The sequence below is a fragment of the Vanessa tameamea genome, chromosome 11 (genome assembly GCF_037043105.1).
Source record: "Vanessa tameamea isolate UH-Manoa-2023 chromosome 11, ilVanTame1 primary haplotype, whole genome shotgun sequence".
NCBI lineage: Eukaryota > Metazoa > Arthropoda > Insecta > Lepidoptera > Nymphalidae > Vanessa > Vanessa tameamea.
This window is the reverse complement of record NC_087319.1, coordinates 1,347,909-1,365,764: the sequence shown is the minus strand read 5'-3', so window position 1 is coordinate 1,365,764 and position 17,856 is coordinate 1,347,909. Positions and strand designations below refer to the sequence as shown.

The 17,856-nt window shown below is 35.1% G+C and overlaps 1 protein-coding gene across 2 annotated transcripts; it reads right to left on the bottom strand.

Annotated features, from left to right (window-relative positions):
* Positions 1–6,479: 6,479 nt before the first annotated feature.
* On the bottom strand, positions 6,480–11,216 carry LOC113398928 (uncharacterized). Of its 2 annotated transcripts, none has more exons than XR_010309277.1 (2): positions 11,105–11,216; positions 6,480–6,722 (listed from the first exon to the last, which is right to left on the bottom strand). XR_010309277.1 is itself a non-coding variant. In XM_026637870.2 (2 exons), the coding sequence occupies exons 1-2, from the start codon at positions 7,464–7,466 to the stop codon at positions 6,571–6,573; spliced, it is 420 nt and encodes a 139-aa protein (XP_026493655.2). In that variant the 5' UTR covers positions 7,467–7,488; the 3' UTR covers positions 6,480–6,570. The 2 variants fall into 2 exon arrangements, 1 of the variants encoding a protein (XP_026493655.2); XM_026637870.2 differs by lacking the exon at positions 11,105–11,216 and adding an exon at positions 7,199–7,488.
* Between the last annotated feature and the right edge of the window lie 6,640 nt (positions 11,217–17,856).

Genomic DNA, 17,856 nt, shown 5'->3' with positions numbered 1-17,856 from the left:
CCTAAACCTTGTTGCATAAAGGTAAGCAGACTGAGCATCTAAGGGTGTTAACCAAAGTCCATAGACATGGGCAATATTTTTAATCGTAAGAATATCGTAACAAAGTGTGATAAAAAATACAATATTTATTTAAGTATATAAAGTCAGTGTGAAAGTATATAAACTCGAATCCAGCGAAAATCCGCTGATGTTTAGTAATAAGATAAAAGATAAAACGCCAAAATGTAATAAAATAAAAAGTTACAAAAAGTACTGGCAACTATGTGCCCGTGCCCATTAATAACACATTAAATTAATAAAAAAAAAAAAACAAAAAGGACATGAGCAATATGGAAATATTATTATTATTTATGATATCGGTAGGCGGACGAGCAAATAGGTCACCTGATGGTAAGTGGTCACTACCGCCCATGGACAATGGCGCTGTAAGAAATATTAACCATTCCTTACATCACCAATGCGCCACCAACCTCGGGAACTAAGATGTTATGTCCCTTGTGCCTGTAGTTACACTGGCTCACTCACCCTTCAAACCGGAACACAACAATACTGAGCACTGCTGTTTGACGGTAGAATATCTGATGAGTGGGTAGTACCTACCGAGACGGGCTTGCACAAAGCCCTACCACCAAGTAAGTACTATTATATCCTTACTGTGACAATGCGCCATCAAACTGGGGAGTTCATGTGTTGTGTCTCTTGTGCCTGCACTGGCGCACAAATTGCATCCTATATCGTTAAAAACCTAACCTTTTCTGTGTGCCTGACAACTTATACGCTTGCATGCGAAATTTCATAATGATCCATTTAGTACGTAAGACGTGAAATTACATACATACTGACATTCGTGTTTATGTTAGATTCTCAATAACCATTCATATCAATATATCAAAACCACCCGGCGTTCTTTGATGGCCAAAATTCAATTTTAATATTCGAATTTAAACCATTAAATACAGAACAAAATATATTTTCTATTTCTAGTTGGTTTTGTATTTTTTTCGTTCAAATTTAACATTTAATTCAACGCTTTTAAAGATTATTTTATTCATGCTTTTTTAGCTTGTTACTGTGTGAATCAAATATTGTAACTGAATTTAAAACTAGTACCACTCAGCCGATGGACCTAAATGCTTGGACACTATTGGTGTCAATACAATATACTACATGGAATAAATTTAGGTTTTATTTTTTAGTTATAATTTGTAGGCAGACTGGCAAATGGGCAACCTGTCACAAATATTATCCATTCCTTAGAGCAAAATAGCACCAACATTATGTTATAAGCTTAACTTTTCAAACCGGAACACAACAGTACTGAGTACGCTGTTTTGGGGTAGGATAATATTTGAGTGTTTAGTACTTATTCAGGCTTTTACAAATTCATCACCAAGAATATAATAACGTGTTTTCTATACCAATATAGTTAATAGAAATGTATATACATCCTAATAAAATGACCCACTCCAAGTGAATCTGGCTTAAACTTAAGATTAAGTTTTTCTTTAAGCTATATTGAGACCTCAATGACCTGTTTCTGTCAATTTTATTACGAATTAAATTCAAACCATATTTGTTGCTGAATTAATAAAGATCAATATTAAATAAACGTTACAACGTAAAATAAACTAAATTAGATCAAAATCGAGCTCACTGTGGAAAATTAATTAGTGCTGTACAATAACATTTTATTATTATATAGAATTACTTCTATCCTTGCATACATAGGTATATATATACTTTTTTTTTTTTTAAAGTAGTTTTTATAAATGTTATAATGTGATACGGAATCTAATATCCGCTAACATCTTTCCATCGACTGATTTTGATACAGTTTTCACTAATACAAAGAACGACAAACAAGGAAGCTATATATATATATATATATATATATATACATATATATATATATATATATATCAAAATAATATACTAAAAAAGTAGATCTTAAAAAGACCTACAAAGAAATCTCGTCACTCTTAATAACTATTTTGATCAATTACCGATTAGTAAAAATAAACTACAGGTTATTTTATCCACTACATTATTAATTCTTAATCAGATAAATATGTTAATATTCATAATAAAGATTAAAATTGGCTATTACTATGTACAATTCGAAAAAACACTTTAGAACACTGATTGTAAGCTATGCAAACAAAAACAAGTTGGTTGTGAAACGTGCAGGGGATAACTGTAACAAAACAATTTGATCTCGGCAATTAAAATTACCCAAATATGAATCTATTGACAGTACACAAATTTTCGGTCATGTTGTACAATAAAATTAAGACTCAAAACAATTTCGATATCATCACTAATATTTGTTTGTGTGTGTCCGTATTAAAGAGGGCTAGGATATCGTACCTTTCGTAGGAATAGATTTGGAGCTTATTCCAACAATGAGTCTGTGGATATAAATGGCAGAATTTCATTCAGGACAAGGAAACTTCTTCACGATGGTCCGTTCCTCCGTGGTCGAGTAGCGTATAACCCGGTTTTCATGGGTACGCCACTCCGAGGTCCCGGCTTCGATTCCAGACTAAGTCGATGTAGAAAAATTTCATTAGTTTTCTATGTTGTCTTGGGTCTGGGTGTTTGTAGTACCGTCGTTACTTCTGATTTTCCATAACACAAGTGCTTTAGCTACTTACATTGGGATCAGAGTAATGTATGTGATGTTTTCCAATATTTATTTATTTATTTATTTAAGTGTAACAACTGGTCCATATTGCCTAATTAATAACTATATTAATATAAGCAGTCTATTTTATAACAAATTAGAAAACTATATATATAATTTAAAAGCGCATAAACTGTAATCTCTGATAAATTTAACTGAATTCACTTTATACTCTAAAATGGTTGAAAATTATGTAAATATGAGAAGTTATTGAAGCCTCCACAAACATTATAGAGAAATGAGGATATTTGATAGGGTTTAGCGACCCAAACGATCCCACCGGCTTTGGATATATAAAAATAAGCTTTTACAATTAAGAAATAGATCTGCCGTGAGCAAATATTACGCACTATAACAACACACGTGTATTTTTATATATATTGTTGTATCTTTAATATCTATGCATTTACCTGGATTAAATTTTTAGTACTTAATCGAGATCATAAATACTTCGCCTTCGCCTTCAATTAATTATGTCGCCTCGAGAGATGCTCACCACCACCCCTAGACAATGATGCTGTAAGAAATGTTCAATTCCATAAATCACCAATGCCCCACCGACCTTAGGGACTAAGATGTTATTTTGCCTGTATTTATACTGACTAACTCACCTTTCAAACCAGAACACAACAATTCCAAGTATTTATATTTGGCTGTAGAATTTGTTGATAGGTATCCAGATGGGATTGCTCAAAGCCACCAATTGAAATAAGTAATTATGCTTATTTGTTTTCAGTTGTTATGAGAATAAATATTGACTCGCAAATAAGCCAAGATATCTCATTGGCTAGAACACATCAATTTTAACCGAAGATTCAAACCCAAAGAAAACAAAACCCTATACAAATTTGCTGTTCCAATTTCAAAGGACAAAGCCCATTTTAATATGGAAACCCGTTCCATGTTGCGTCAAATCAGAAGTTGTTTTTAACTTTGTATAATATAACCAATACCTTTACGCAATTATTGTTTTTAAATCAGCACCCGGTTTCTAAAGTTATCTTAGAAATTTAACATAATCTTAAAAAAAGCAATTTTCCGCTTGACTTTTTCGAAAGAAAAACCATTGCGAGTGCTGTTTAGACCGCGTTTTTTACCTCTTTGTAAAATGTCTACGTTTTCTTTGCTCGTGTCTTGAAAACACGGATGACATTCGAAAGAGTAAATAAAAGAACTAAGGTGTTTTAATGTGATTTCTTAAGTATATTGTCAGTTTTTACATCTAAGTTTAGTTTAAATATGCTCATTCTTATTACGTAACAAAAATGGGTATGGGAGAAACAATAATACTTGATAACTGTGTTAGAATCATTCAAAATCATTGTAAACGTTAGAAAAATAAATATTTCGTACAATTTGTGAAGTGAGATAAGACTCGAAACATTTCCAATAATAATCCTAAGACTGACTAGACGGGACGGTAAAGAATGCCTTCATTACCGTCTTGTTTAAGTCGTCTCTATGTGAACAGTGGCCAGTATGTTCTGTACATAACAACTATAACATTATAAATATGAAAACTTGACCTTTTTGTTTTAAATTATGTCGATCCATAGAAATAAAGAAGACAGGCCAATATGTCCTTTAAAATAATTGTGAGAAAGTCAATAAATAATATGGATATTAGAAACTTTGTTTTATAAAATAAGTAAAAACTATTATTAGAAAAGAACACTCAAATTCTGCCGTTAGGTTTTGAACTTCCGAATTTCAATAAGACGACAATATGAGAATTAATAGATGCTTTAAAGAAAAACCAAGTACCTATTTAATGCGTACCTATATACCTATTTGTTTTATATTTTTAGTTCAACTAAAATATTTTCCTATGTAGCTATAAATTAAAGTGTAGGTGACTCTGTTTTAATGATAATTATTTTAATCTTCTGTATTAATGGTTAGTTAATCGTTGTCAAGAGACTAATTTTATTATTTATTATTCTTTAAAAACACAAATGACTATTTTTAACGCACTGTTATATATAACATATATAAAGTCAATGAACAAATATTTTATTATAACCCAGTAGTAGGGTAGTAAACCTAGTAAGCATTTACGCTTTAGGAAATATAATCTAACAAAATTAATTCGCCGCGAACATGAGGACTCCGGTATTGAGTTCCACGGGAACCTAACACTGGCATCCTTACCCTCTAACGGAAAACTGTAAACAAAGCATTGATGTTTATAGGTATGATATTTGATGAGGGTTCTATCTAGATGAGCTTACATGAAGTTCCGTATTTGAAAATAATGTATTGTGTTTAATGAATTTAATACATTGAATATGAGACATCTTAATAGTCTTGTATTGATTAGCCTCGATAATCCTGTTCTATTAAATTAGGCACCCCAATGAGGATAAATATTTTTTGAAGCGGGCAAGTGTGTTTCTTAATGGTAATTACCAGTGATAGACTTTGGTCTCATAAAAAAAATTGCCATGGGTTACATCGCCAATGCGTCAAAACCCTAGGGAACTAAGATGTTATGTTCCTTGTGCCTATAGTTAATCTGGCTCAAGGGCTGGTTATGAGGGATTCCTACCAACTAAAATCGTCCAACACAATGGCCACTGTCGGCATGGAGAGGCTGCGAGATTATATTGATGATAAAAAAGCGTGGAGTTAATACATATATAATTGTATTTAACTAACATGACTGTAGTTTTAGATATTGAAAAAGAGTAACTACTGATTTTCTTGCCGGTTCTTCTCGGTAGAATCTACATTCCGAACCGGTTGTAGCTTTACTTTAAATAGTTTGTTAAATGACGATTCAAAAGTGCTTGGAAAAGCCTACTTGAATAAATTTTATTTTGATTTTGAGTATGTCGATATAACGCGACCGCGGCAACTTCCATGCTCGTGGCTCGGCGGAGCTTTTCTCAGGGGGCGAATGTAAACTCTGGGCTGTGATATCTCGCCTCATTTGTTTAATACATACATTTGGTTCTTATAAACGAACTATATGTCCTTCCTTTGAAAATAACCCTCGATTATATTCACACCAAAATTCCTAGTTCAGTAAGTCGACGCGGCTTCATTTCGGATGCTTTAAAATTATAATATACTCAGCGAACCGTAAGCGAAACGCGCTAAAGGTACTGACGACTGAGCGAACTGCAGAGTTCGCGTATATTTTAGCTGCCACAAACATAACTAAACATGACGTTTTATGCAGTGACGTCGTAAAAACTACTTCAAAAATCGGATGAATGTAAGATTGCATTCCATGATTATTTATGCTTAAGATACTAAATTGATATAAAATTTGCATTTTCTAAATGTTACAGAACTGGGACTATCCTAGTCAGTTTCTGACATTTGTGGCATTTAGCATCTGGGCCATAAATATATTATTCCATAATAATGAACATACTATTTTTAGTCGATAGTTTCATTATTTGCTAGTTCAAAGATCACATCGTGGTATTCACTACACCGCCAACAGAATTAACCTCAAAAATCATACTGCGAGTTCCTTTGTATTCGCAGAAAAACCGCTACTAAGGAGGAGTATAAAAGGCTTACGACAAGCAACTTATTGTATTATTAGAAATCAGAAGCGGTTTTAATTTTTTAAAAAGTACAATTTATTACCTAAAACTAAATTTATAATTACTTTAATAATTATTTGGAATTAAATAAGACAAATTATTTTAAAAATCAAAACAAATAACAATTTATAAAATATGACAAAATTTAGATTACGACACACGTCTATCTCGCCCGACAGATGCCAACAAAATAGGACGAGGCGCTGGTATTCAGCCGCTTATGTAGGAACCGTTATCATAACACCACTCTTAACTTAAGTAATCTCCAACACGGCCTTTCCTGACATCCTGACGTCCTCGTCAGATAAATCTAAAAGGCGCCATGCTTCAATTCAAGTTAGGCATGTCAAGTCCTCGAGAAGACTCTGGTTCCAGGTGATCTGGTCTTGATGAGGGCCCCGGTACTGGTTCTAGTGCAGACGACTCTGGCTGAGGTGGCTGGTCTTCAACCAAACTATCACCGTCATCATCGTCATTGTCTGTGGTCAAATTCAAACCATTACTAAACAGTGAGGGCACCAGCCCATGTTATCCGAATGCCGGTTAATTTGTATTAGTGTTAAAAAATCCAATTAGTTATAGGGTTTGAACGTCGGTGTTTAGTAGCTTAGCTAGTTTTCTTTACTTGTAGTTTAGAAACAACTCTAGCTCTCGTAAACACTAACGTCCAGACAACTTAGTTACTAAAAGTATCTAAAAATAACTATAATTAGCATGCTTAATAAGAAACACTATGAGTTCACATCTCATAGCGACTGATCGGTTTGCAAAGCCGACCAGCTTCCAGAGGTCGTGGATACATCCAATGGATGCACCACACTGACAGAAGGCCAAACAACATTACTATTCCCACGAATAGTAAGTATCACCACAGAGTCTGAAAGGCAACATTGCCCCAGAAAAATATCTCTTCGAGGGTATCACAAAAGTTGGTCGACGGCACCAGCACACTTACCCTCGAAGAAACCAGCACATGACTCAGGTGTCCACTCGCCTCCCCAAGGCACCATATACTGCGCAGCAGCAAAGGTTGTTTTGCCATAGGAACCGGCCACCAGTCGTAACTCGTAGCGTCCATGAGGCAAAACACGAACTACTCGATAGGGCCCGCGCATGCCATGATCAAGCTTCCCCGTAGACTGGGTATACTTGATTACAAAGACCAGATCGCCTTCCTGAAACACACGAGGGGAACATCTGTCCCGGTTAACTTGAGCGTCCATTGCCGCTTGGTTTCTATTTAGCCGTTCGGCCGTCCTTTGTCGGACGAGCTCTCTCCTTGATTCTCGATTTTCTGAGGCAGGACCAAGTGCGATATCTCGCACAAGGACTCGAATTGCTGGTGTCGCGTTCTCATGGCCAACTAAGAGGTTCAGAGCCGAAGTTTGTGTGGTCTTTTGTTGTGTCAAATTAAGAATAAGTTGAAGACGCCACAGCTCCTCAGCCCATTCGGTTTTCTTGTAGGATACTTCGATCCTCAACATATTCAAGACAGTGCGAACATACCGTTCCACCTGTCCATTGGAGCGGTGCATCTCGGGTGTTATGTGGTGAAGTGAAATGCCTAGAGATTGCGTCCACGTCTTAAAGCTTGCGGACTCGAACATTCGGGCTCTATCGGATATTATCAGACGAGGGGTGCCGAACAGTGAAATAACATTCTGACAGACTTGTTTTAGTGCTTCTAAGTCTTGAGAGCGGATAGGTGTAAGTAAGCAATATTTACTGAATGCATCAATTACCAGCATCACATGTTTGAAACCCTTAGATACAGGCAGAGGGCCAAGTGCATCAATATGAAGAGTGTCGAATGGGATATTAGGTTTAGGCCAAGAGGAAATAGGTTGAAGTGGCGCACGAGGGACCCGTTTATGCGCTAAGCAAGTTACACAATGACGTATATACTTCTTAACGAATGCCCTAAGTCCGGGAAACCAGAAATGTCTCAATATTAATTCTAAAGTTTTATCGACACCTATATGACTATGTTCATCATGGAACACACGCAAGAGACTCAGGCGTTGTCCCTTCGGTATATAGCAGAGGAGTCGCGTCTCCTCTCCGACGCGACTGTACTGATAATAAAGCACCTCATTTCGTACTAAATATCGGGAAGCGTCTAAATCTCCTCGCTCCAACGCTTGAATTATGTTGCGTGTTTCATCGTCCCCAGCTTGAGCGATTTGAGCCCAGTTACGTGGCCTATCAATGTTATTTACAGGGTTACGGCTTAGGTAATCCGCATGTGGCAACATGACGCCCTTTCTATATGAAATCGTAAAATTAAAATCCTGAAGAAAAATCCACCATCTCGCCACACGCGGAACCAAGTCCTTTTTATTCTGAGTTGCTTTTAAAGCATTACAATCAGTAATTACAGTAAAGTGAGATCCTATTAAATAATGTCTAAAATATTTTAGAGCCTTTACTACAGCCAGGGTCTCGAGCTCATACGAATGGTACTTTGGCTCTGCACCCTTGGTAGCCTGACTGTAATAAGCGACCACCCGTTTAGTACCGTCCTTGCGCACTTGTAACAGAGCGGCACCATAGCCCAAGCTACTGGCATCAGTGTGCACTTCAGTGGCCAAACTCGGGTCAAATATGGCTAACACGGGTGCACTGGTCAGACAAACAATAATTTCTTGTCTGACGCGCTCTTGCTCTGATCCCCAAGAAAACGAAACATCCTTACGAGTCAAACGTGTTATGCAAGCCATTCTATTTGAGTAATTGGGGATATATTTGCGAAAGTAGCCCGCCAATCCCAAAAATTGACGGACTTGTTTTACGCTTTGTGGAGGGCCAGAGTTCACAAGGGCCTTGACTTTACTAGGTGAGGGTCGTACTTCCCCGTTAGATATAACGCGTCCTAAGTACTCTATTTCGGTACACAAAAATGAACACTTTTTAAGATTGATTGAGAACCCAGCCGCGGTTAAAGTGGCTAGAACCTCTTTCAAGATTTGAAGACCATCATTAATAGTGTCTGAAAGGATTAAACAGTCGTCTATGTATACCAAAACCTTTCCGGATTCTATAAAACTACGTAAGGTGGAAGAGATTATGCGTTGGTATACTATCGGTGCGTTGGCGAGACCGTAGGGCATTTTTAAGTATTCGTAATGCCCCTCAGGCGTCACGAAACCGGTATAGGGGACGGATTCATCATCAAGGCGGATTTGATGGAATCCTGTTGCCATATCAAGCGCAGTGAAAAAACGACACTTACCCAAGCGATCGATGTGGTCATCGATTAAAGGCAATGGGTAACGGTCTTTGACCGTTATTTTATTGAGGGCTCGAAAGTCCACGCACATACGGTCGGAGCCGTCCTTCTTTTTGACCAACAAAATAGGACTGGAATAGGGGGACTCCGACTCGCGAATAATACCCTTGGACATCAGGTCTCGGATGATGTCACGGACTTTCGACTTCTCATCGTACGACATTTTGTAAGGTCGATAGTTCACTGGAACACTGCTGTTGAGCTGAATGCGCATGCAACCAGTTGTAACAGTAGATGTTGCAGTGCCCGAAATCATGTGCTCTGAGTATTTGTCTAAAATACTTTTTAATTTCGTCAAATTGTCTCCAGTTAACGGGGTATTAATCATTGGTTGTGCGTTTGACTCCACACTAGACACTAGTACAAGATTAGAGTTTCGAACAATACGTTGCGTATTTTTTGTACGAATGTAAGTAACACCGTCCCTATTAAGCACATCTGTGCCTATTATGATGGGTGCATTCATGCACTCACTCGGTACGATTAATAAATCTACCTCCAATGAGATCCCTTCTAACTCAATCATTAATGTTACATACGAATCTATTTGGGTAATTGACTTGCCTACGCCCTTTATTTCGCGATTTGTGGGTTTCCTAGTACACGCAAAATACTTAACCACCGAAGAAGATATCAAAGATACATCTATAGCGCCACTATCAATTAAAAGATCAATCGGAACACCCTGGATAACTCCTACGACAATATCATTACGTTGCGAGCCAGCTCCACAGAAATTGACGTTACTTTTATTACGCTGCTGATCAACGCGTTGCTTCGCAAAACACGACTTAATGTCATGACCAGGCTTTTTGCAGTAAACGCAAATAAGTGAAAAATTAGGCTGGTTATTATTTGACTTTGGGTCCGAATTAGAAGCTTTGGTAGTAGTAGGCCTTGCCTCTTTGGGGCATGTAGCCTGCTTGTGACCAGTATCGCCACACCCAAAGCATTTGGCTGGACCTATGGGGCGTTTCTTGAAACCCTGTGGTTTACCGTTACCACCGTTATTAAACTGGACATTTGAGCGAAAAGTTGAGGTTGAGATTTTCGGTGGCTTTACAAAAGTGGATAAATAATTAACTAGATCCGAGGGTTTCAAGTTTGCATTGGTGGCAGTTGCCTTAACGTGCGGGTCGACAATGCCTCTCAAAACAATTTCCGTGATTAAATCGTCGCTGAGGCCCTTAACAATGCGTAATTTTAGCAGGGATTTACGCGCATACTCGGCGTATGTTTGATATTTATCAGAGTTAGAAGACATGACTTCATACAAAATTTCTGCGGAATTGATTTTCTTCACACATAAAGGTTTAAAATCTAATTTAAAGCTACTCCACGTACGATCATTACACACCCACTCATTGAGCCACGACCTGGCGTCTCCCTTCAGACAATTACCTATCCTAGAAAGGCATTCGCGATCGTCCCACTTGTTAACTAACTTGGCCCTGTCGACCTCTTGGAACCAAGAGTCTACGTCATGAATGCTGGGGTCGAAGTTCGAAACATAATAACTATGGGTACTCACGGATTTCAGCGATTGAATTGCTTCCACAATTAGCTCTGTACCTTGTGCAGCTGAAGTCGGTTCTACCGAAGCTGGCACACGAGAACTTTGCTCCAGTGCTTCCAGTCGCGCCAGTACAGCGTTCCAGGAGCCATAGTTGCTCGGTGGCGGGGCCACAGGCGACAGCGACGGTGTGCGCACAGTGCGCGACGCCTGCTCGCCATGCGGTATGAGACCATGCCCGCAGACATGTCCACTGGAACGCCCAATGTGCGGCGAGTGCCCGCGCGAATTGCTATGAAAATGACATTGCCGCGTGCACCGATCCCGTGAATGTTGGAGACGCGGGGTGCGTGAGCGTGAACCATCACAGGAGTGCCGCAACCGAATACGCGAATTACTATGTGAACGCCTATTCCGTGTACGACGGTGGGTACGCGAGTATCTATTGCAAGGCACACGCGTACGGCGATGAGGAGAACGGGAACGATTTCGTTTATCCATTATCAAATTATAATCACAAAAAAAAAAAGAAAAAGAAAGGAGGGTATGAAAATAACAAAATAAAACAACTACTTCGGGATTAAAATAAAACTGTTAAAATCAAGTCAGGATTTTAGTGGGAATGAATTATTTATCCCACTTCTGATATTAGAAATCAGAAGCGGTTTTAATTTTTTAAAAAGTACAATTTATTACCTAAAACTAAATTTATAATTACTTTAATAATTATTTGGAATTAAATAAGACAAATTATTTTAAAAATCAAAACAAATAACAATTTATAAAATATGACAAAATTTAGATTACGACACACGTCTATCTCGCCCGACAGATGCCAACAAAATAGGACGAGGCGCTGGTATTCAGCCGCTTATGTAGGAACCGTTATCATAACACCACTCTTAACTTAAGTAATCTCCAACAGTATTGTATATGTGCTATCTGTTACCCGCCCGTTCTGCTAGGCGTTTTAAAATTATTATAAATAGAAGCCACACTTTTTCTTATTCTGAATATATTTAACGAACATATAAGCTAATAAAATAATAATTAATAGTGAAAATAATAAAATTAATAACAGGAATACCAAATTAAAAAATTAATTGAATTTTCGTGACAAACTTAATCGGCCTCTGACTCCGCCTCAAACTGTCACTCGTTCAATATTTTCGTCGGAAGTCGAAAGGCGAAATGTCGTGGTCGGGCTCCACACAGTTTCCATAAAAACACATGGCATGCGAAATTTCAAAAATCTAAATACAAAAACAACTAAAAATAAAATTTAAAAGGAAGTGTTGACCAGTGAAAGAATTTACTTCATCCGCGCGCGCAGAACGCATTCGAAGAAGATAATCTGATCACGTAAAATAACAGTACATAATTGGTAGAGCTGGATGACCATGCCAAAAACTTTAAGTTCATCACAAACCGTGAATGATGAAGTGAGTGTGGCCATCCATATTTCGGATGGTGAAACAAAAATAGGGGGTAAAATTATCCAAATGCCCAGTGACATTGACAACTCGACGGAAAAATCTAATATTCAAAAAATAATATATCAATAACATGAAGATAGAAATAATTCAAGAAAACATTTATACAAACGAATATGATGCTCCTTGCCGATAAAAGGGAACACGTTGCCCGTTCAGCATAATATTTTTATAAAATAGATTACAAAAGTAATGCCGAATCATTTATAATTTTCCACGAATGGCGGATAACTATTTTTATAAAAGAACTTTATTCAATTTACAAATAAAAACAAAGTATATTCTGCAATTGACTTCGGAAGAGTCGGATTTATTTTTGAAAATACTTTTTAACTTCCCACTATGAAAATTGAGATTTTCAAAAAAACAATTATGCAAATAATTTGATGTTATTATATAATTATAAATTCATTGAATATTCACTACTAACTTAATTTCAATATATTCAAATATATATAGATCATTAAAATATCAATATTTGTTAAGAATTCAAATTTTAAAAGTCAGGTTAGAATTAAACTCTATTTTGAAATTGTTTTTGCTCAATTTTGTATTCTCTATATATAGTCTATCATTTGCGCAATGACATGTTCTTACTGTATACCAATTTTTATAAAGATCGGTTCCACCGTTCTTGAGTTATAGCGGGACATACAGATAGACAGACAGACAGAGAAAAAAAAATCAAAAATTGTAAAACTGATGTCAGTTAGTCATAAAACGAATATTTACGACGAAATTCGACGAACAATTTAGTCAGATTTATATAGTAATATAGTAGTACATTGAGATGTAGATCAGTAAATAGTTTCGAACGTAATTTAGCAAAATAACAAACGTCGAAACGTAATATCATCGTATCGCTTACTTTTAAACATAAAAAAATCAATCGACAGTTAAAACCATTATTTCACGTTACAATATAATATAAAAATGATTTTGTGGAAATACAATTTATCATACTTTATACTGCTACATAAAAGGAAGACTAATTATTCAAACAATACCAGAGTATAAAAAGACTAGTTATTGGAAATTGCTATAAAGTAACAATGCATTAGAAGTTTTTTATAAGCGGCTAAGCATAAAATAATTGCACGAGACAGTAGTTATTTTGTACTATGAGAACAGAGAAATGATTGCGGTAAAATTAATGATAGATATTATACAAAAATATACAGGAAATTGCGAATTTAAGCTCAGGTAAACATTGATGTACTTTTATGAACTTAATATGGGTTTATAATCCATATGATGCTCATTACATCACGAGTTGAACTGCACCTGTCGTGTCACGCCCCCCACTCCCAAGCTCAGTGGAACATTTGTTGGTTATTCATTTTTAAATATATGTTTTACTTAAATTGATATAGCAAGCATAAGCAACAAATAGGTGCTAATAGTGAGTGATCATAATCGCATCTGGGAGTGTCAAATATGTTCACAGTTATTAACACGAATATTGAAGATTACGTATCTTGTAACTGTAATTAATCGGGCTTATTCACCAACATGAAAACGTTCTTTCGAACCGAAACATAAAACTATTTATGTTCTAATATAACTTCCTTAATCTGAATATTCCTGTACAGAAAAACCGAATAAATATAATCGGACAATTTGAACTTAAGACCAAAGATACGAAACAATATATACAGACGAAATTTGGATATATGAAAATTAAAGTATTGTAAACATTTTAAATTATAGATAGATAGAATTTATTTGTAAAAGTACTACAATAATATATTTTAATTTATTTTTTTAAATTAAGGGTAACAGACGTAAATTTTCAGACTGTTTTAATATTTAAGAGAAAAACTTAATGAGATGTTTACGCTGGGAATTGTTGAAATAAAAGTAAAGCGGTCTACGAATACAAATTTTTTCATCCAAGATATTAAACAGCATCAATGATTACCCAGATTTAAATCTGGGTAGTATTTTTTATAGTACAGGTAGGTGGAAAGAAGACACCATCGGCTATAGAAATTAGCTCAGTAAGAAATATTAAACATTCCTTAAATTGCCAATGCGTCTAAGTTAAGATGTTATACCCTTGAGCCTGTAGTTACACTTCTCACTCACTCCTACAGACATATTTAAATTTTACTTCGATTCGAAGAAAACCAATTATATTCTAAATCAATAATTAATTACGAACTGAGGAGGAGAATTGGTTGTTACTTAAATATAAGTAGACGTTTTTGTAGTTGCTAACTGATAATAATTTTAAACCAATGTACATAAAACTTATACCAGATTTACATGTTTCGGTGAAGGTTTTGGTATTTATAAACATACATAACATAAACAGCCTGTAAATTTCCCACTGCTGGGCTAAGGCCTCCTCTCCCTTTGAGGAGAAGGTATGGAGCATATTCCACCACGCTGCTCCAATGCGGGTTGGTGGAATACACATGTGGCAGAATTTCGTTGAAATTAGACACATGCAGGTTTCCTCACGATGTTTTCCTTCACCGCCGAGCACGAGATGAATTATAAACACAAATTAAGCACATGAAAATTCAGTGGTGCCTGCCTGGGTTTGAACCCGAAATCATCGGTTAAGATGCACGCGTTCTAACCACTGGGCCATCTCGGCTCATTGGTATTTATTTATATCAAATTATAACGGCGATGCCACTTACGATAACTAGATGAGAATCATAACGGGGAAATACTACTAGCATTCTTGCCACCATTCCACGCGGTCATGATTTAGGTATACAGTAATTATTTAAATCCTCCTTTATATACAGTTAAGGCCTTAATGTTAATAATTCTTATGTAAATGTTTATATAGTAAATGATTGTTATTAAATTACAATAAATATAAAAGGAAAGTGATAATAAACATAAAACAATATAATTATTTGCTTTAGGCAATGCTTGCAAATTTTATCGGAATAATAATTTTCAAGTTTATTTAAAGATTTTTGACGGAAAAACTCAGATGTTCTATTTTCTTAAACTTCTAAGACCTTCCTCTCCTGAATCCGGGACCGAGTATAATGTCGTTAAAAGCAAATTGAAATTGAATAGACGCTGAATTTAATTGTATGTATCCATATCAACATGCTAAATGTCAGATAATTTCAGACTCATTGATTGCAACTCATGAATCTTAACAAATGATTGTGAGCTACAATTATAAATTTGGTGTTAAGGCAGTGCAGTGCTTTGTTTGAACCCTTAAGTGAGATCATCAGAGTGAATGTTTTTATGAAACTTCGTTATTTTTGAAAGTTAGACATAAGGATATTGCTCGTGAGTCTATGTTTATGTGTAAAAAATTTATAACACAGTGTTTTTTAAAAAAAAAAATTACCTACGAGGGCTCAATCAAAGATCAATCTTTATGTGTTTCACAGATGTGCTTCTTTTATCAAATTATTATTATTAAATTAATAATATGTTGTCGTATGAAAAATATCTAGTTTTTATTTAAACGTTCTAATTGTTCAAATATAGTAAATCTTTTTGAAATTAGTTCGAGATGTTTCGTTAATCATTTTTAAAGAGGTTGAGATAATTTTATAAAATTCAGAGATAATCTCTGATGTCTAAATTAAAATTATTAAAATAGTGGTTTATTCATGATTACATCTAAATAAATATAAATACAAATAAATAATGAATTTGAAACCTCATTTGCTTGAGAATATTAGTAATATTCAGTTAGACATGTTTGTTGATGATGGATTGATATTTGATGGATCGTACAGTCAAACATGTCTGCAATCCGAAATAAGGAAATATGTTTATATCCAAGCTCAACTTAGCATCCGGTTGATAAACGAAAATTTCCAATTATATTGTCATAAACAATAAACAATTGCCGCTACGCCAGGCTTTAACAAAATTAACTCAATCTTCCATCTACAGCGTTTCGACGTGGTAAAATTTAAGCCACCTTTACTCAAATAAGTTGTTTTGAAGACATTAACGTTTTTCGGCAGATTCGGTTAATCAATAAAACGTGTAAATTTAAAATTGGAATTCTAAATTTTCATGCCAGTAATTTTTTTTAAGTAGGGTTTACACAAATACAAAACAAAAGGCACAACTGCAAATATATAGCAGGTGTACAGAATCTGAATATATTATTCTGATGGGAACTCCGTTGTTTTAGCGGCCAGCATTCAATATATTAGACTAATAAGTATTTTATTATTTCTGTAGCAAAATAATTCAATGTGTGTTTTATAACATCATTATTCATTAACATCAGCTTAAAATAACAAAAACCTTATATAAGTATACCTGCTCAAAGAAATATTCGAAATATTTTTTGTATTTACATTATGGACGTAAGAAGCTTTACGTCTGTCAGGTCAGGCCAATATGACTTTTTTTATTTACGAGATGGTATTTCGCATACCCGTTAACGTCGGGTTAAATGACAACGTTGGGTTTGAGACGGCTTGTTGATATCTCAAAGTCGTCAGTAAATTTACACTTCGAATACTACACCTAGCTTGTTAGTGCATATTCTAGTTTTCAACAGTGTAAAAGGGCTTCAAACCTCAATGCGTTACTCAGTTCTGTTTCAATGGCAGCCTTCGTTGTTAACAATAAACTTTTATTATATTCAATTTTATATAGTATTCCGCAGATATTACAAAGTTATCTTTAAACGAAAACATTTATAACTAAATGACTATTTAGATAGTAACAAAATATCAAGTTAAAATTCGTTGACTGAATAAAAAAAAAATGTATTTAATGAATATACGAATTTAAATTTGTGAAAAGTACTGTACATTTAATTCAACCTGTAGCATAACGAAACATAAATGCATACTAGAATTTATCTCTCTGTCTGTCTGATCTGTCTGTCTTATCCATCGGTCTGATTTAATTATATTTAATATTTCTTCCAATATCTCATTATAAATATTCTACGTAATCCTATTTAATGAGCCGTGTTTATAAGTGTTAATCTGCGAATTTAATTTCGCGAGGCGGTACATATCATCGAACTTACGCTCGTTAAGTTCATAAATATTAAGATTATAGACGTATATTTTATTTACTGGAATTTTCTAACAAATTTTAAATATTATTCGATTTGCTATAATTGTATTGTAAAAAATAAATTCACTTTGTATTTCTGTTTATGCAAATAGAAGCTGTTTTTTTTTTGTATTTTGTATTTTGTGAAATTGTTTAATTAATGATTTAGCCATCTGGACTCATTATATTATATTTATTTGTATGATATTTGAGTAGATTGTTCTGTTACTTTTTAAAATTTAATTTAGGTACTTAGTGTTGTGGATTTGTCTAAGCCAATCTGGGTAGGTATCACAAGT